This window comes from Haliaeetus albicilla, chromosome 9 (genome assembly GCF_947461875.1).
Source record: "Haliaeetus albicilla chromosome 9, bHalAlb1.1, whole genome shotgun sequence".
NCBI classification, from domain to species: domain Eukaryota; kingdom Metazoa; phylum Chordata; class Aves; order Accipitriformes; family Accipitridae; genus Haliaeetus; species Haliaeetus albicilla.
Window position 1 is genome coordinate 42,776,177 of NC_091491.1, and position 18,610 is coordinate 42,794,786.

Consider the following 18,610-nt stretch of genomic DNA (forward strand, 5'->3'; position numbering starts at 1 on the left):
TAAGCAGTCCCCTCCAGACCCCCGGGCACACCACGGGTGCATAGCCAGCCCTTGCACAGATGTGTCCCACCTGCCAGCAGCGCTACAACACATTATACCCCAGTGTTTCCCAACCTGCAGACCATCCCTAAGAACCTGCAGAAGGAGTGAGAAAGCAGTACAACTCTGTGAAGGCAGCTTTTACACTTTACAATAAAAAAGACTAAACCCAAGTTATTGTTGGCATCAGCTCAGCTGGACCGATGGCTGAGCATTTACATCTGTAGCTAGTAAATAAATCTCATTTTCAGCACCCTACCCTGAAGGCACTCAGCTGCTTTGAGCAGTAAGGTCTAGTCAGCTGGGCCCAAGCAACAGTTCTGGGGGGAAGACATGCACATGAAAGAAAAAGAGCTCAAAGTTACATTGGCAGTAGTTTGAGAAACGTTGTGTAAGGTGGCATAAGTAGGTCTGTATCCCAAATGAACCTGCACCTTCCTTACTTCTCCTCAGCAAAAGCAGGACAGTGACAGATAACCCTTTGTCACAAGAACGAACTGGACAAGCCTCTGCGCTGCAGTCACCCAGATGCAAGCACTGGGCTCCCGAGCTGGCAAACCCCTTCACTGAGCTGCCCCTGCTTCTTCACTCTTGCCACGTATAGCATCATTTTGCACAATGATCAGAGGAACACTTTCACAGATAACTGCATCAACATTAGAATTACTTCTTAGCTGTTTACGTGGCCCTGAAAGATGACTCTTTGCAGCTTCAAGTAATAGCTCATTGCCCAAGTTTCACTGGGAGTCCTTTAATACCGTCCCAAAAATCTCCAAACCCAGCCTAGAAGGTTTTTCCTCAAATGATGCTAAGGGCATTTGGGCTAAAATCCAGTAAAAGCACTGCATCCATCAAGCAACACAGATCTCCTTACGGGGAACACGTTAAGATGAGCAAGGCAACATGCACCTCACCAGAAAAATAAATAAATAAATCATTCAGTTGGTGGCCTAATAACTCACTGCTCCCTTAGATGTGGGCTTAGAGTAAACTACAGGCTAAAATAATTTTCTCCTAGTACTACACAGAGCATTGCCGACTGTCCTTTTCTCCTGTAGGCAACCTTGCAGCACCTCCCCAGTGTACAGCCATGCAAACCCCATCCAGGAGTTAATGCAGGCGACCATTACCACACGGACTGCGTCAGAGGGGTTTTTGTACTTTACATTTGAGCTTAAGTAGAACTGTAAGGAGGTTCAGGTCTGAAGAGAGCCCAATGGAAATGCTACCGTAAATCACATGGAAAAAGAGGAAGGAGAAAGGCAGTAAGTCAGTACAGGATCTGGCTTTATTTATTTAAAGGCACAGTTCCAAGGCTAGAGATTTTGAACCCAAATTTAACAAGGGAAACTTCATTTAATAAAATCAAAAAAGGAACAGATGCTGTCAATGTGCAGCCAACAAATAAGTTTAGCTTGTGCGTTTGTATACCATACGCATGCCAGGAGAAAGATGAAGAGGATACCAGACAGCCCAGCTTCTGCAGGGACAGGGTTTATGGAGCCAGCACCTCTTACTGGTGGGGATTCTCCAGTTTCTAATAAAAGCTCTTTTTCCCCTCAGTAGGGGTATAACTAGAGTTCCTTGTCTTCTCCTGGTCTATTTTCACAAAAATCTGGAGAACTTGCTATTTTTGAGAACTTCCGTCGAAGCTGGTTTGACAGCTGTTCAAGGCGGTTTAGGCGTTGGGGCAGAGCAGACAGAGGCACGGTTCTGATGTCCTGAGAGTGGGACTAAAAACAGAACGGAACTTGTGCATGCCGAGAGAAAAATGGGGGGGGGAGGAGGTCTACATTCAGCTAATTTAAATCACAAGTCACCCCAAAACCCATGTCATACGTTTAGAATTCCTACTGTTCTCTACGACTGACGAAACAAAGTGATTACACTATCAAAACACTGTATCTCCAGACTGCCATTTGCCCGCTGTTTCACAGACCCAAGACCTAGAACCGAGGTCCCGAGTGCCACCTGAACCATATCGTCACCTCTGACTGCACTGCCATGGCAAGGGTCAGCCTCGATCTATCATTTCAGCTCTACCACTTGGTAACACTGGAAGAAAAAAAGCTTCCATCGCTGCTGGTTTTTGGGGTTTGTTTTTTTTTTGGGGGGGGGGGGTGTCAAAAAAAAAAAAAGAGTTCTATAACGAGCTGTGGTAGGAGACCTGCCATCAGGCTTGCATTACTAGCTAAGGACACCACATATCTTATTCCTCTGTGTACCTACCTAGTGCTTTAAACTAAGTTTGCAGGTTCCTAACAGCCCAGTTCTGCAGAATCAGGGAGTTTCTCAGCATTTCACACACCCACACACTTGCAGAATTTTCATTAAGGCAATTCATAAAAACACATTAACATACAGAACAGTCATATTCTGGAGTACCAAGAAACACCTGGCAGAGCCCGGTCTGCAGCAGTGGTCCCCTCTGTCCGAGCCCTCAGCCCTGAGCTTTCACCCACACTCATAACTTAGGACAAGCCTAAACCAGGAGCCTTGATCTGGCACTTTCAAGCCAGCACAGGTTTTACAAGAGTTTAATTGTTTCCCTGTGGTATTAAAATTAAGCAGGTCTAAGAACACTTACTCATGTTTTTTCAAAGTGTAACAGGAAAGTAACTCCTTCAAACTCAGGCAACCCCCGAGACTGATACAAGAGCCCCCAACCCGTTATCTCAAACGGGCTTTAATTTACATAAGTTGCATGCAGATTTCCCATGGCTGCTGGGACCTGGCCCCCTGCGGAAACCGCTCTCCTTACCCGCTTCCTGCGAGAGCGGGGTTTGTGGAAGACGAGCTTCGCGTCCTCGCACAGCTAGCTCTGGGTGCGACCACCCCGGAGAAGAGGAGCCCTCAGGAGCAGCCCTGGCCAGCAGAGGGGATTGTGTTGATGGTCAGGGAAAAGCGTGTCAGAAAACTTAAGTAGGGACCAACCATGCACTTAAAGAAACCCCTCAGGGTCACGTTTTCTTGCAAACTAGATAAAAAGTCTAGAAGGCAGCTTTTATCTTACTACAGGGAGAGCTCGAGCCCGCTTGCAGGGTTTTGGTTCAGAAGTTGCATTGTCAAGAAAAAACTTCAACTTCACGATGGCACATGAGTCATTCGATCACGCCGGCACACAACAGCTACGCCAACACACGTCTCTTTGGCCACCGTCGCTGCAAACCGGACACGGGGCGATGCTGCGGGAGCGGCACGATCCCGGGGAGGGGGGTTCGCCGGGACAGGGCCAGTGGGCCCTGCAGGAGGGCTGGCGCGGGCAAGCCTGCCCGCTTCTGTGGCAATTAAGCGAAGCGACTTTTCTCCCAAGCTGGCTGAAGGAGCGACCCTTCTCCCCGGGATGTGACGCCCCGAACGGTGTGGCTAGCTGCCGGGGAAGGTGCTGGCCGTCCCCCCGGGGAGCCCCGTTTCGGTTTTACCTCAGAGGTAGCACAGGCCGTGCAAGGCACCGAGCAGACCCGGCCCAGGCGGGCTCGGCCACATCAGGAGCCAACATTTTTTAAAAAAAACACAAACCCTATCAAAATCCAGATGGCGAAATTAATTCATTTCCTCAGAGCAACCGCTGTTGTGACCGAGCGAGCGGAGAGCAGCGCGGCGGGAGAGAAGCCGAGGGGGGGTGCAGAGGGCAGGGGACGCGGGCAGCTGCCCACCCCGCCGGTCCCCACACCCACAGCCGCCCGACCCCGCTCCCCGGCCCGCCGCCGGCCCTTGCTCCGCGCCTCAGGGCCGCCCGCAGCCCCGGGGGAAGGCCAGGCCCCGCCGCGCCATGTGCCCGTCGGCCGAGGCGGCAGCTCACCCAACCCAGGCCGGGCCGGGCCGGGCCGGGCCAGGCCCGGCAGCACAAAGCGGGGCCTGACGGCGGACAACGTCCCGGAGCGGGCCGCCGCGGCGGCGGTAGAGACGTGTGGGGGGGGGGAAGAAGCGGCGGACACTGACCTTGGCGTCTCCGTTGCAGAGGGCCATGGGGGCTGCCGGGGCGCGGCGCCGCCTCCGACCGGCGGGAAGCGGCGGGCGGGCGGCCCCGAGGTGGGGAGAAGGGAACGGGGGAAGGGGGGGGGGGAAGAAAGGGTCGTGAGGAACCGCCGCCGCGATGAGCTAATGCCGCCCGGCTGCGCCTCCGCCGCGGGGAGGAGGAGCCGGCCCGGCCCGGCCCCGCTCCGGCGGAAGGGGAGGAGCGCGGTGGCCGGGCGGGTTTTGGGGTCAGAAACCGGGATTGAGGGGGTTTGTGGGTGCGCAGCGGGTCACGGCCACCGGCTCTGGGTGGGTTTAATGCCCCCGCGCTACCCCCCCCCCCCCCCACCTCCACCGAGCCCGGCTTACGGGAGGTCCCGGGGCTCGCTTCAGTCCGTTTTAAGGCTAAAAACGCAGGTCAGGACCGAGGCTTCGCGACAAGCGTTTTTATCTGTGTGTCAGTCAGTATTGCCTGGGATAAAGCGCACCTTCTGCTTCTGCTCGGGTGGAATTTCTTTAAAAAAAAAAGGCACCGAGGGAGGTCACGGCACCGACGGCAGTCTGCCGGTAGCGCTCGCGACACATTTTGGGAAACCCTGCTCGGAGCTTTTAAAATTATTAGTCTTCGCACTTCAAAGAGGAAAGGTGCGACTACGAGAAGTCAGGTGGCTCCTGCAGTTGGTGTCGCCGTCGGATGCCGAGCAATTCCGTCCCAGGGATAACACCAGCGTGCAGGTTTTGTTCTAAAGGTTTTAATTGCGTTATGGCTGCGACGGGTCTTTCGAGAATAACAATAATAATAAAAAAGAAATGGAAGAATACTTCAAGAGTTAAAACGGGAAGAAAAGCGAGACACACAAAATGCGTTTCTGATGGTCTCGTTGTCACGTAACTGTATAAATAACGGGTAAAAGAACGGCGGGAAAAAAAAAAGGTAACACTCGCTTACCTTGGTTCTTACTGATTATTATTTCTGATAGTACGGGAGAGCCAAGGAGCAAAAAATAAAAAAAAAAAAAGAAAGAAACTTATTTTTTATTATTCACCTGCTGTTTACCGACCATCTAACAAGGCGTTTTACCGGCCGGTGGCGGGTGCCCGCTCCCTGCAGAAGGTCTGAAAGCGCCTGAGGGGCCCCGAACACCACCGAACACCGGCAGGGCCGAGCTCCCCGCAGAGGCAGACCGGAGCAGCGGCTCCAGGAACCCCCACAGCTCCCCGCTGCACCCCGAGAGGCAGCCGCACACCGCGGCCGGGCCCTGACTGACCGACCGCGGCCGGGACAGACCCGGCCCCGGCCCCGGCCCCGGTCAGTCAGGATTGAGCAGCAGCGGGACGCAGCGGCGGCTGACGTAATTCTACCGCGGACCAATGAGGCGCAGCCACGCCTGCCGCGGACGCCCCGCCTGCCCGGAAGGGGCGGGGCGGCGGCGGTTGGCGGTCGCCGGGGCCGGCGGCGCGGCGTCTCCTCAGCGGCGGTGACCGCTCACCGCCTCGGCCGCTTCGGCCCACGGGGGACCTGGCACGGCCCCCGGGCCGCCGCCGCCGCCGGGCGGAGAACATGTCGCCCGCCATCGCGGCTAAGGAGGGCGGCCGGCAGCGCCGGGCCGGGAGCCACCACCACTGCCTGGACGTGAGGAGCGAGGCGCCGCCCGCCCTGGCGCTGTGTGGGGACGGGCTGCCGGGCGGCGAGGCCGAGGCGCTGCTGCCGGCGGAGGCGGGTTTGCGGGGTTCGCGGGGGTGCCGGGCGGAGCTGGGCAGCATCCTGCTGCTGCTGGTGCTGTACGTGCTGCAGGGCATCCCGCTGGGGCTGGCGGGCAGCGTCCCCCTCATCCTGCAGAGCAAGAGTGCCAGCTACACCGACCAGGCCTTCTTCAGCTTCGTCTTCTGGCCCTTCAGCCTCAAGCTCCTCTGGGCCCCCTTGGTGGACGCCGTCTACCTGCGGGGCTTTGGCCGCCGCAAGTCCTGGCTGGTGCCCACGCAGTACGTCCTGGGGCTCTTCATGATCTACATGTCCACCCAGGTGGACATGCTGCTGGGCGACGGGGAGGGCCGGGGCCCCGACGTGGTGGCCCTCACCGTGACTTTCTTCCTCTTCGAGTTCCTGGCGGCGACGCAGGACATCGCGGTGGACGGCTGGGCCCTGACCATGTTGTCCAGGGAGAACGTGGGCTACGCCTCCACCTGCAACTCCGTGGGCCAGACGGCCGGCTACTTCTTGGGCAACGTCCTCTTCCTGGCCCTCGAGTCGGCCTCCTTCTGCAACAAGTACCTGCGGTTCCAGCCCCAGCCCCAAGGGATTGTTACCCTCTCAGGTACTGCCTGGGTACCGCCGGCCTGCGCGTGCTGATGCTGGGACAGGGATGCTTCTTCCCTGAGCCCGGACCAAAGCTCTGTTCAGAGCTAGCGGTGGTTTGGCGCTGTGAACCGAGCCGGTTTGGTTTGCCCCCCGCCCGTGAGGATGCACGGCCTGCTAGGAGGCTGGCGGAGTCCACTGCCACATGCACTGAACTTCCAGGCTTCTCTGAGCTTAAGAGTGTGGGGAAACCTGCCTTGTCATTATCTTGGCTCACCTAAGCACTTTGGAGAGAATTTCCCCCTCCCTGCCCTAGTTTAATGGCCGTGGAATAGAGATCATTGTTTAAAAAAAAACAAACAGAAGAAAAGCTTTGCCTCTTTTTAAGGAGGCCTTTTAAGATCATCTCCTTCTGGGAGGAAGGAAAGGGGAAATTAAAAAAGAAAAGGCTCTCCCAAGATGGTATTGTTCACAGAAATAGAAATGACAAGTGTTCAGGGTTGACCATGTAACCATTTCTGGAGGAAGGCATTATTTTAGTAAATTAAGGGGGATTTTGTTTTCTCTTTAATGAATTAAATGGGAGTCTGTTAATCCAACCATAACTAGCTGTTAGTGTAGGGATGTCTTCTGTTTGGTGGTTTGTGTGTTAGTTGGTTTTTGTTTGTTATTTTTTTTTCCAGAAAGGTTATACGTGGCGCTTGATATTAGGCGTATTACCTAGAAGATGCTTAAAATGCATATGTTTTGGTTGCAAGGGTGAGTTTAGTCAGCTCAGCTTATGAGAGGACTGGAAAAACTGGCACCACTTCTGGTTGCAGTCTCAGAGTGACCATGGCTAGCAATGAAGAGTAAATTCTCATGGCTTTAGTTTCTCCTTCCCTCTCTTATGTTGATTGGTCTGCATGTATCATGTAAGAGAAAGGGTGTGCCAAAACTGAGTTGAATTGTTGTTTAAAGGCTAGTTTTTGCTTTCTATCCTGTACCTATCTTATTGATAAATCTGGAAATCAGTTTTCCAAGACAGCTTTACTTATTTCGTCTATGCAGCTGTCCCAATTGCTAACTAGTAGTCTTTCTCTTTCCTTTCCATTGATAACCCTGTGCCTGGTCTACAGGTCAACAAGCATATAGAGTAGTCCTCAAAGTAACCCTGCTGGTTTATTGCTTCCCTTTGTTTTCCCTTACTGTGTAGTTCATCAGGGCTGGCGTGTCTCTTCCCTCTGGCTGCAGCAGCAGACTGACGTCTTTTACTGCTGATGCAACTTGCAAATCACTAGTGTAGTTAAGAGAGGTTGGTTTGTCTATACTTACCTCCACCGTCCAGGTTTTTCATTGTCTTGGTTTTTTTTCCTCAGTTCTGTTTGTATAAATGGGTTTGTTGCTATTACAAGAGTGCTGTCTTTGGAAAAAAAAAAAATTATCCCAAAACTAAAACACACCAATGCAACCTATTTAACTTGTCCTGAAGTACTAACCTGGGTGGAGTAAGAAAGGCAAATAACTCGGACACTATAGTTGCAGGATATGGGTTTTTTGGTGGTAAAACTGGCTGCAAGAAATTTCTGTTCCCTTGTTCATGTGAGTGTATGCCACAATTTTCTGTGTCGGCATTTCTCCTGAAGCAGCTATAGAGCAGGAGTACTGTAAACCAGCTCACTGAAAAGAGGAGAGTGGCTTTCTGGTCCTAGCACTCATCTTCGTAACAGGGCTCATGATGAGCCGGTTTGGGCAGTTAAAGGAGCAGAAAACTTTACAGTTTGAAAAGGTGAATAGTTTTCTGCCAGTTCAGATCTCTGAACACTTTTGTCACAGGCTGAGTGCCAATGTTGGGGAAAGAACAAGTCAACACTTCATGACCCCAAGTCAGCTTAAAGTTGTTGAGAAGCAACAGCATTAGTAGATCTCATTTGGGAAATAATATGAACAAACGTAAAACCATTCATCAAGGCAAATGCTGTGTTATGTTGTTTTAGGCTAAAGTTCTAGAGAAGAAGGTGAGAAATACGTTTCATTGGGCTTATTGTTTGTGCTAGCACGTATAGGAGTTTAGTACTTTGCTGTTCAAATGACTTCTTTTTGTTTTGTTTTTTTTTTTAGAGGAGGGAGGGGGGAAGCTTACTGGTTGGGTTTTTTGATTCCTGTCCAGTTTGCCATGCAGTCACATGAATGCCTGTTCCAGCATGAAGGAAGAGAGGTAAGTATGAGTTCAGGAAGAAGGTGTCCCTTCAAGGCAGCCCAGACTTACCTGGGCCAGTGACTGTGGAGCGCCCTTTTTCTTGGGAGGAGATGTGCAGCTGTAGAATTACTTAAAGCTGTTGTGATGAAACACCGGTATCTGCTCGCACACCTTTTTGATGGTTATTTTCCAGCCTGGTCCATGCCTGATCTAGTTCAAAAGTTTGTTTTGCCTGAACATAATGGTTTATTTTGTTAGTAACAGTGTAGAAGCAGAGACAAGATAGGGATGGGGGCGAGGCAGCAGTGGTAGCACCAGAAACTTTGTGCTAGAAATTATTTGTGTAAACTATAATTCTAAAGTTCTTTTGCTTGTAGCCTGTTAGTGGATGTTACTGTATTTGAAAGAAAGTGTACCTTATTTTGTGTGAACTGCCTGCAACCACAAAAACATTTTTTTAATCTGGACTATTATATATGGCTTTTTTTCTTTTTGGTTTGTTTTTTTGTTTGTTTTGTTTTGCTTTGCTGCTAATCCAGCCATTGCATTGGTGTACTGCAGCTGACAGGGCTGACCTGATCAAGAGTATTCATGCGATGATGCTCAGAGCTATTTCTGTTCCCATCCTCGCACTGTAGGTCTCTCACTGCGGTGATAATGCTTAGTGCTATTATTAGAGTACCACTCCTGTAAGGCTTTTGTAGACAGTAGCTGTGATTAGCGTGACTCTGAAAATTCATCTTTTACTTAAAAATATGTGTTCCGGGTACCTTTGTTTAACAGAGGAGAGAGTAATCTTACAGCATTGGTTATGAGATCTTTATTTTAGAAAAGGAAAAAGTAGCTGGTATGGAAGCAGCAGAAAATGGTTTGAAATACCTTTTTTTTCTTTTACACTGAGAATGGTAGGGTATACCTAGAGTAGTCTTCCCATGTTTTCTTCCATGCTTGTTGTGCTTGTTCTCTTCCTGTGCATAAGAAGCAGCTAATAATTGACTAAACCTTTGCACTGTCTTTGCCCTTTCACCAGCCCTCGCTGCTTACTTTCAAGTCACCGTGAGGCTTCTGGAGTTGCTCCTGACCAGGAAGATAAAAGGCTACTTCTGTCTTACCCTCTGCATGTTACTGAGTTCTTTCTTGCCTCTTTCATAAGGTAGAGGATAGGATTATCTTAGATTAATCCATTCACTAACTCAAAAAGCACTTGCCATAAAGTATCGGTGTGTTTTTACTATTGCTGCCTTCAAATCCACAATTTAGCAAATATTGTATCTGCTTAAAATAGAGCACTTAAAAGTTAGCAAGTATAATATCCACTTGAAACGGACACATTTGAGTGACTCTTTACAACTGTGTAAGGACTCTCATCAGGCCATCTTTACACTCATAAGTATAAATCTTTGCTTCAGATGGTAGATAGATATTCTAGAGCGAGTACAGAACTGCAGCACAGAATAGTTACATGACTACACAGTAAATCAACTGGAGAGTTGTGAATGACTTCTTCCTCTGAAGTTCTTTCCCCGTCTTGTAACTATCAAATGTGGTTTTTCCCCCTTTATCAGCTTTTAGTGGTTGTATGTGTAATCCTCCAAAACTTTCATTTTTATTTCTGTTTCTCCTCCAACATGCTCATTGTGGTAATAATGCACAGAACACCAGGGAAGTGACCCGGTTTGCTGCTGCTCATCTGTCTGGGATCTCAAGCAAACATGTGGTTATAGAGTGAGGGGCAGGGAAGAGCTATGTCAGTTACTGTATGTAGCTATGTGTTTGTGGTTTGCTTTTGTTGCTTGTTTTTAGGAGAGTCAATGAGTAATGTTCTTATTCAATTTTTTATTATTAGGTTTATATTTTTGCAAAATAAATGCATTTTAGATACTCAGTGAATTGTTAATGAAGTGTTGATGATGGCTGCTAGAAAGATTTATTTTATTTTATTTCTTTCTGCCCTCCAGATTTCCTGTTTTTCTGGGGAGCTGTCTTTTTAATTACCACTACACTGGTTGCCCTTTTGAAAAAGGAAAACAAGGAACTAACACCAACAAAAGAAGAAACAAAAGGCATCACTGATACATACAGGCTGCTATTCTCAATAATCAAGATGCCAGCAGTTCTTACTTTCTGTCTCTTGATTCTCACGGCAAAAGTAAGTAAATACACATATGAATTGTTAGGTGCTGGTGATATCAGAGTCTGAAAGGTTGCCGAGTCCCTCTGATGTAACTTATTTCTTAGTTTTGCTAGTGGCTGTCATCAGAATTCTGAATTTTCACATGAAATTTGAAACAGAATTCCTTATATCATCGTGCTAAGCAGGGTTGTACAGTGGAAAACATTTGTCTGTGCTTTTGTAAGTGTTCACACAAGCATTAAAGAGAAGTTTGCAGTCTAATATTAAAGAAATTTGGTTTTAAAACACTTTTAAACAGTTAGGCTGTTTGTGTAGTCTGCAGTTAAAAGGCCAGAAAATGTTTCTTTTAACATAAATACTATTCCCAGAATCTGCAACTCTGTACACACTAGGTTTCCATGGCTTCTTGTTGGCCATCATGGACACCAGCAGCAGTTAAGGCATGGGCATGAATGTCATTGCTATGTTTAATGTTCATGGTATAGTTTTGGTGCTGATGACAAAAAGAGTCTGCAAGCATAGAACATGTCTCAGAACTTATTTGGAAAACAAATCAGAGATAGAAGTGACTTGAACACATTTCTCAATTTACTTAATACTGAGTAAACTGAATTTGTAGGGAAACTATCGCTGCTTTCCTCAGTTTATTTTGTCTAACTTACATTGCAGGTTGGATTTTCAGCAGCAGATGCTGTAACAGGACTCAAATTGGTGGAAGAGGGAGTCCCGAAAGAGCACTTAGCTCTGCTGGCAGTTCCAATGGTTCCTTTACAGATAATATTGCCTCTGATTATCAGCAAATACACAGCAGGCCCCCAGCCACTGAACACATTTTACAAAGCTATGCCTTTCAGGTAAAACCAAACAAATCTCATTTCATAGAAACGTAGTATTTTGAGTCTTCAGAACAAGTGTAGGATTTCTTGTGTCACTCTCTAACTTCCAGATATGAGAACGTAAGACAGAATTCTCACAGTAAGTTGAACTCTGTCTTGTTCCTCGAAGATGGTTCATATAGTATCACATGTAAGAAAGCAAGCAGAACATGAGGTGTTTTTAAGAGGCATCTACAACAGCATTAAAGCAGTACCCTTCTGCTCTTATTCAGTGTCGATAGCTCCTTATTCATGAATCCCTCTAACTAGATCTGAGACTGTATCTGTAAAACTATGTGTGCTTCCCAATGTAAGAGTGGCAGAACGCATTGACAAGTCATTTGATGCATCTGGTGGATGTATGATTTACTGAGGTAACTGAGAGGAAAAGGAGCTGAGTTAGGCTGATACAGACAAGGAGACAGTTCATTTCTGTGTTAAGTGTTTTATATAGGAGTTTCCTTATGGAATTCTACAGGCAATGAATCCAGCAAATTACCTAATGCCATTACTCAGTAAATCATGTAATGTGTCTGTGATGGGTAGCCGTTAACTTTAACATGTTCTTACCCAACTATGTACGTTTTTGCCAAAAAAAAAAAAAAATCAAAAAAAAAAGGAGGTGGGTAGATCTTGCTCCAGCTGAATTTGGTTGGGTATCTTCTATGTTGCTTTCTACAACAATAAATTTCTGTGTGAAGTGACAGAGAAAGCTAGTATAGGACATCTGGCAGTGAATTATGTTTATATGGAAGACAGAATTGTTTAGGTATAAAATGTTTACAATTTCAGTGCTTGTCAAATATTTAATATCTAATTCTATCTTAGAGTCATAACTATTTAGATATAAACTATTTTAATGTATTCTGTATGTATAAATATTCAATAGTTGCTTTGTATCAAGGAAACACACACGGAGAATTATTTGAATTACGAATTATCTTTCTTATTCCTCCAGATTACTGCTCGGTCTGGAATTTGCTTTTTTGGTATGGTGGACTCCTAAAGTAAAACATGAAGGAGGATTTCCTGTCTACTACTATGTTGTAGTATTGTTGAGTTACGCTTTACATCAGGTAACATACACTGTATGTGGGAAGGGGAGGGGGTCAGGAGGGCATTTCGTATCAGTCAACTAGAGGATTATAACTGCCGTTATCTGCTTTCGTCCTTAGTTACACTAGAATTCCTGTAAGTCTGACCTGTGTGCTGTATGGCTATATTTCCTTTCGATACTCTTGCCACAATTATTTCTCCCTCTTCCGTGTGCTACATTGGACATCTTCTGTGGAGTTACTTTTAGTTGAGCAGATCTGCTTTTGTTTCCCAGATTCCACCCCCCCGCCCCTAAACCCAGAAGCTCAAAAGCATGGTGGAGTTGGAGAAATCCCAGCATTCTGACTGAGTTTCACAGGCATGATGATGATCGTGCTTATTGTGCAGATCCATAAAGTTATGTGATCCTGGTCCTAGAAAAAATGCTTTATTGATTTTGGAGGAACATCATAATGCATCTGATCCGAAGGCCTGGAAAACAAACACCTGATACACACTGGGCTTTGGATCAGAACTAAAACGTATGCAATGCATTTAAAAATCAACTCTCAAGGCAAAAGTGTTATTTTTATATGCTATTTTAGCTGGCCTTATTATACTGCGGTTTGAAAACCTGAGTCATTCCAGTACATGTGAGGCTGGCTCCCTTTCAGCGTGACTTCAGACAAGTGGCAAGGCTACATCTTGCTGTTAGTAGAGAGCCAGACTGCAGAACTAATTTCCCTCTTGTGCAGTTTTTAAGCTGTTGGGATTATTTTTCAGTCAATGTTGCTAACTTAAAGTAATCTCTTAGAACAGTTTTTATGTTAGGGTTTTTAGTTGTCATTGTCTGTAACTGGGGAGACCTTATTGTCCTGTGTGTTTTCTTACCTCTTCTGTAGATCACGCTGTATAGCATGTATGTTGCAATAATGGCTTTCAATGCCAAAGTCAGCGATCCGCTGATTGGAGGAACCTACATGACACTTCTAAATACTGTGTCAAACCTGGGGGGGAACTGGCCTTCCACCGTTGCACTCTGGCTTGTGGATCCACTCACAGTGAAAGAGTGTGCAGGGGCCCGGGAACAGACCTGTGGAACTACAGGTGCTGCAGAAGTAAGTTTTGGAGGCTGTGAAAGTCCCTGTTCAATCATTTCTCAATGAAATTGCTTCTCTTAGTATATTTTTGCCTTTGAAAACCTTCATAGTGCATAGCTTTTGCTTAGAAATTCCCACTGATCGAGCTAATTTTCCTGTCTGATAAAATTAAGTCTGTTTTTATCTGTACACTTTTAATAGCTAACATCTTATCAAAGATTTGCAGTTGCAGAGTAGTTGTCCATTTCTTCCTGGGCTGGGATGAAAAGCTGGTGATAGAAGCACTAGATTGGTGCCACGTTCTCTGCGGTGTAAGGAGGCTGTAGTTACATTTTTGAGAGGATACCTTGCTAAGTTCAGAGTTGTGTAATGAGGCGCTCTGTTCTTGACAGGCTGGCTGTCCCCCAGGTTCCTTAAGTTTTGTGGTAGGTTTTTGTTCCTTCTGTCTTTCTGGAGGCTTCCTATCTGGATACCTTGCTACCTTCTCCTGTGATGTTACTTTGCTCTCTGTCTTTGATCTTCACTTTCCATGTGAAACTGAGTGGTGTGACTGGCTCCCTTTGCAGTTCTGGGGAGCCCTGTGGAAGAGAACAAAGAACATGCTGTGCTACTGTACACAGATCAAACAACAGGACGCAAAACTGCCTGGAAAGCAAGGTTTCAAATTCACCTCCTCATGAGAAAATGAGAAATTTTAGCGTGACTCTTTGGAAGGGTGGAAATGTTTTGGCAGTTTTTGTTGTCCTTTTGAACGCGAGGACTCTTTGGGATGTGGAGGTTCTCTACATAAACGAAGTGTTCTAGGAGTCAAACATGACTTGTTTGGACTGGAGTTGTAGTTTTTACTAGCTGCAGAGGTGAAACTGCTTCCACAGTGGGTGCTTTTTCAGCTTGTGTCTCATTAGCTTGCCACCACTTGGGTTCCCTGTGCCTGGGCCTCTACTGAACTTAAGTCCTTCCTCCTTCACCTCACTCCTCTGATCTTTTTTCACATCCTCCCTGTTGGTGGTATTCCACCACCACTCCCTTCTTATTCCTAATCCAATCTTGACATGTCTCAGAATAACAAAAATGCTGGCAGAACCTCATCTCAGAGGATTGATTTATCTTGGGATTATTGCAGTATTGAAAGATTAACAATAGCAGATCATGTGTTTTAAATGCTGGAGTTTTTGTCTTCCAGTTCTGCAATTAAAAAATATCCTGGGCTTGTTTTTCCCAGAAATGCGCAGCATTTTGTGCTGTCTATTTGCAGATCCAGTGTGGTGAGATGCAAGGGTATAATTTCTAAAGAAGCAGTTTGGATGGCTAGGAAAAAAAATTTTTTTTTTTCTTCATGGGATTCAGAACAGTGATTGCACCTCCAGGCCAGCATGAGACAGCTGGGCCCTTTCTGTTTTCTAGAGTTAGCCCCTTGGGCCAAGATGCTCCATTTCCCAAATGTTTTATGACAGTTTTATTACTTTTCATACTGATGGTAAGCTCAAAAGCCTCTCTTACTAACTCCATAAGAAACAAGGAAGAGTAAACAAATATATTTTGTCATAACCAAGAGCAAGTAAAAAACAGTGGATATCTAATGCCTACTTTCTAAAAGGCTGTGTTTCTGTATCTCCAGAGAATACTTAATGCATCAACTTCTGCTTCTCTGTTTCAGCTCTGCACAAAAGCTGGTGGTTCCTGTGTTACTACCTTGGATGGTTACTATGTGGAATCTGTCATTTGTGTCATTCTGGGATTTGGCTGGTGGTTCCTACTTGGGCCAAAATTTAAAAAGCTTCAGGACGAAGGACAGACTTCGTGGAAGTGCAAGAGGACCAACTGATGCAGTTTAAATATTGAATGGACTGGCAAGGTCATTTTAGTTTTATTACAAAAACATATCCCATAACAAATAAACAGGAATATAGGTACTTTTAAATGCCACATCACTGGAAAAATGGGTGGCAGAGGCAGTGGTATGTTTGTATGTGATACCACTTGCCCTCCCAATATGAAAATGTAAGTTCAGAAAGTAAAAAATGGCACCTATGTACTACATACATATCCCAGAGCTCTAGCTTCAGTCATGGCTGCTGGTATAACCCACGTCTGAATTTCTATACAGTAACTATGGAAAAGCTAATTGTGCCATGTCTGTCTAAACAGCAGCATTGTCAGCTAAGTTCCAGCTCTTTATTTTCAAACAGAAGTGATCTGACACAGGGAATTGACCCGGGGAAGGATGTCAAAGGCATTGTGACTTGTAGGTTAAGAGTGTTGTCCTATGGAATTCCTTGTGGGAAGATAAACATAAAATGTCTGTCGGCTTTGTTTCTTCTCACTTTCTGAACTGTAATCACACCTCAAAGGATGAAATGTTTCAGAGATTCTTTTAAATGTATTTTCTGGCTTTTATAAGCTTTAAAGATTTATAAGAAAATATTTTTATAAACAAATTACACTTGTTTAATTTATTTCCGCTGTTTCAAAGCATTTTGATTTACATTCAAGGTACTTTCTTGATGAAAAATTGCTGTAAGGTAGGACTTAGGAGTAACGCACAATATTCTAAGCCTTGAGTCCTGAAGATGTAAACTGGATAGTGTAGCAGCTAGCGCACAAAAGACAGGCTTCAAAAGGAGAGGGCATGCAGACCTTTGGATAGCAGTTGTTATTGAGGGAATGAATTGATAGTGTTGGTTCCTCTATGTCACTAAAATTCAAGCATTCGGTTTGAAAATCAGTGGAAAAAATGTGGCTATTCCCAGCTAGGGGTAAGAAAAGATGATCAGTGCCTTTGAAAGTGATTTGGTGATGACAAACTTGCCAAATTCCCAGCGAGTTGATGTACGACTTGCTGTCCCATAAATCAAACAAGTTAAAACCCTGTGGTAGAGCTGCTACAGAAATTTGTTACTGATGCTGTGTAGTGGAAACATTCCAGTTGCATTTATTGAAAATGACTTCCCTCCTGAGTGCCTTAGTGACGTACAGCAAGTGTACTGTATGCCTAGAGAGAGGGCACTTGGACATTGTTGGATGTATATGGTACATCATTATTAAAAAAAACCTATTAAAAATACCTTTGAAAGGTACATGATTTTCTTTTCCATTCTGTGTTTCTTGCCTTGTCAATATTTTTGAAGTATTGCAATCCTGAGCTTGGTGTTCCAAACTCCAGAGGGGGTTGTGGATCTTTTGTTACTGTGTTTCAGGAAAAAAGTTTTGACTGACTGGAGGGGATGTAGGGGTGTGTACGAAGTGTCTACGTGACATAAGGAGTAAGAAGGTGTCCAGGAGAGGACAGTGTGACCAAGTGCTTCCTTGGGCACTGAAGCCTGTTCCTCTGTCTCTTCCCCTCTCCCTTCTCAGTGACACCCTTGACGGTCAGCGGAAAGCCAAACCCTGAGCTGTCGACCTCCCCCGGCTGTGATCTGCGGTCCAGCCACAGCACATTCTCACAATTTGTTTCAAGTACAGCAAAACCATTCAAGCTAAATAAAAGCATGTTGTTTTTACTCCCCAAACTAAGTGTCTTCCAATTTCACCTCTGCATAAGCACAAAAAGAATATATTGGAGATGTGTAGTCAAGGGTGGATGCATCTTTCAGCCCTAGCCAGATCATCTCTACTGGATTAACTATTTATGAGGCACTTCAGTTCTGTGTCTTTAAGCGGCCCGTTGTTCTAGTACTTTAATCACATCTTGTCCATAGCTGGGGAATTTTTTTTAATTTTTTTTTAACTTTTCTGACTCTGAGGAAAAACTTCTCAAGTGCAGAATATGGGAAATTAAATCTGTAGGTGGTTTAGAGTTGGCTTTTACTTTGGGATTTTGTTTCACTATTTCTTAAGGTGCCAGCGAAACTTGTTATTAATAAAGATGGGTTAAGGATTGCTTATCAGTATGTTAGATGATCTTGACAACATCAGAATTAAACATAAACTCCAAATCAGTAGTAATATATATGAAATGTGACTAAATTAAATAACTGTCTCCTCTTTCAAACTAGAGAAACAACTGATGTATTAGTTTTTTTAATCTGTATTGCTATGTTGTAACACAAGTCAGAAATGTTACTGCTATACCAGCTGATTAGCAGGTTGCTGAGGAGAACCTGTAAACTTTTGGTCTTGCTATATTTTTTTCTCCCAATCCTGGTTTAAAGTGAAATAATTTATTTTTTTGAAAGAATAGAATTATTGTAGATATATAAATCTTTAACATTAAAGAAAAAAGACTTTTTAAAAAGACAAGAAGAAAGAAGCAACCCAGCCTCTTCCTTGAGAGTCCGTTACTAAAACGGGAGCTGGAGAAGGTGAATGGTATCAGGTCCTGCTATAGATTGCTTAGTTACTGCAGGGGCTTTCTGCTCCTACCTGGCATGAGCGGGCCCTGGGGGGGGGTGTCAGATGTGTGTTCTCTCTAGCAGAAGAGAAATAGCAGAAACCGTATTTTTGTAGGTAAAGGGTTTGTCCTGGTTTAAATTCCTGAGCAGAATCATTGTGAAGCGAGACGGGTGCTTGGGGAGAGGGTAGAGTGAAGGGTCGGTGCAGGAGGATACAGGGAGGGGAGGTGGAGAGCAAGAGCTCTCCCCTTCGGTGCCCATTAGACATGGCTGTCGTTACAGGGACTTACTGCACAGGAAAGTCATCATCACCTGCGCTCGCAGGTGTAGTTTGTTGTCATTTCCCAAGACTTCCTCAAGAGGCAAATACTGGTGCTCTAAAATTCTATTCTGCAATTCCAGTGCCCAGAAAGAGGGTGCGTAAGGCAAAGTTTAAGATCTGACAAGCTGTATAAAATGAGATTGCGCACCCGCTGCTGCTGCATCCGGCCTCCTGCGGCCCCGTGAGGAAATGGCTGAGGATTGAATGTGCTGGTCCTGTGTCCTGTGAACTTTGGTGCTGTCAGTGCGCTATCCATCACAACCATCCGCGGTTCTTATTTTAAAATACCAACTCTACATTTTGCCTTTGTTACGGACACCAAAGAATCTGCCAGTGCCAATT

The 18,610-nt window shown here is 45.8% G+C and overlaps 2 protein-coding genes across 5 annotated transcripts in view; one reads left to right on the forward strand and one right to left on the reverse strand.

The window, feature by feature from the left end:
* Nucleotides 1-5,185, reverse strand: part of GMPS (guanine monophosphate synthase) — a 29,668-nt gene extending 24,483 nt beyond the window's left edge. For 2 of the 3 annotated variants that reach the window (XM_069792914.1, XM_069792916.1), the window contains exon 1: nucleotides 3,982-4,155. In XM_069792914.1, the coding sequence (XP_069649015.1) occupies nucleotides 3,982-4,008 (27 nt within the window). In that variant the 5' untranslated portion in view covers nucleotides 4,009-4,155. Of the gene's footprint in view, nucleotides 1-3,981; nucleotides 4,156-5,042 lie in introns of those variants that run through there. The other variant, XM_069792915.1, reaches the window with a different exon arrangement.
* A 218-nt stretch (nucleotides 5,186-5,403) lies between these two features.
* Nucleotides 5,404-16,692, forward strand: SLC33A1 (solute carrier family 33 member 1). Of its 2 annotated transcripts, XM_069792917.1 has the most exons (6): nucleotides 5,413-6,311; nucleotides 10,430-10,620; nucleotides 11,275-11,459; nucleotides 12,439-12,556; nucleotides 13,418-13,633; nucleotides 15,273-16,692. In XM_069792917.1, exons 1-6 carry the CDS (start codon nucleotides 5,558-5,560, stop codon nucleotides 15,438-15,440), a joined length of 1,632 nt encoding a protein of 543 aa, XP_069649018.1. In that variant the 5' UTR covers nucleotides 5,413-5,557; the 3' UTR covers nucleotides 15,441-16,692. The 2 variants fall into 2 exon arrangements, with proteins under 2 accessions (XP_069649019.1, XP_069649018.1); XM_069792918.1 differs by lacking the exons at nucleotides 10,430-10,620; nucleotides 12,439-12,556 and having other exon boundaries at nucleotides 5,404-6,311.
* Nucleotides 16,693-18,610: the final 1,918 nt, after the last annotated feature.

Coding starts and splice junctions, on each gene's coding strand:
- SLC33A1 (XM_069792917.1), top strand. CDS start 5,558: ATGTCGCCCGCCATCGCGGCTAAGGAGGGCGGCCGGCAGCGCCGGGCC. Junction 11,460..12,438: donor TACAAAGCTATGCCTTTCAG/GTAAAACCAAAC, acceptor TTATTCCTCCAG/ATTACTGCTCGGTCTGGAAT. Junction 12,557..13,417: donor TGAGTTACGCTTTACATCAG/GTAACATACACT, acceptor CCTCTTCTGTAG/ATCACGCTGTATAGCATGTA.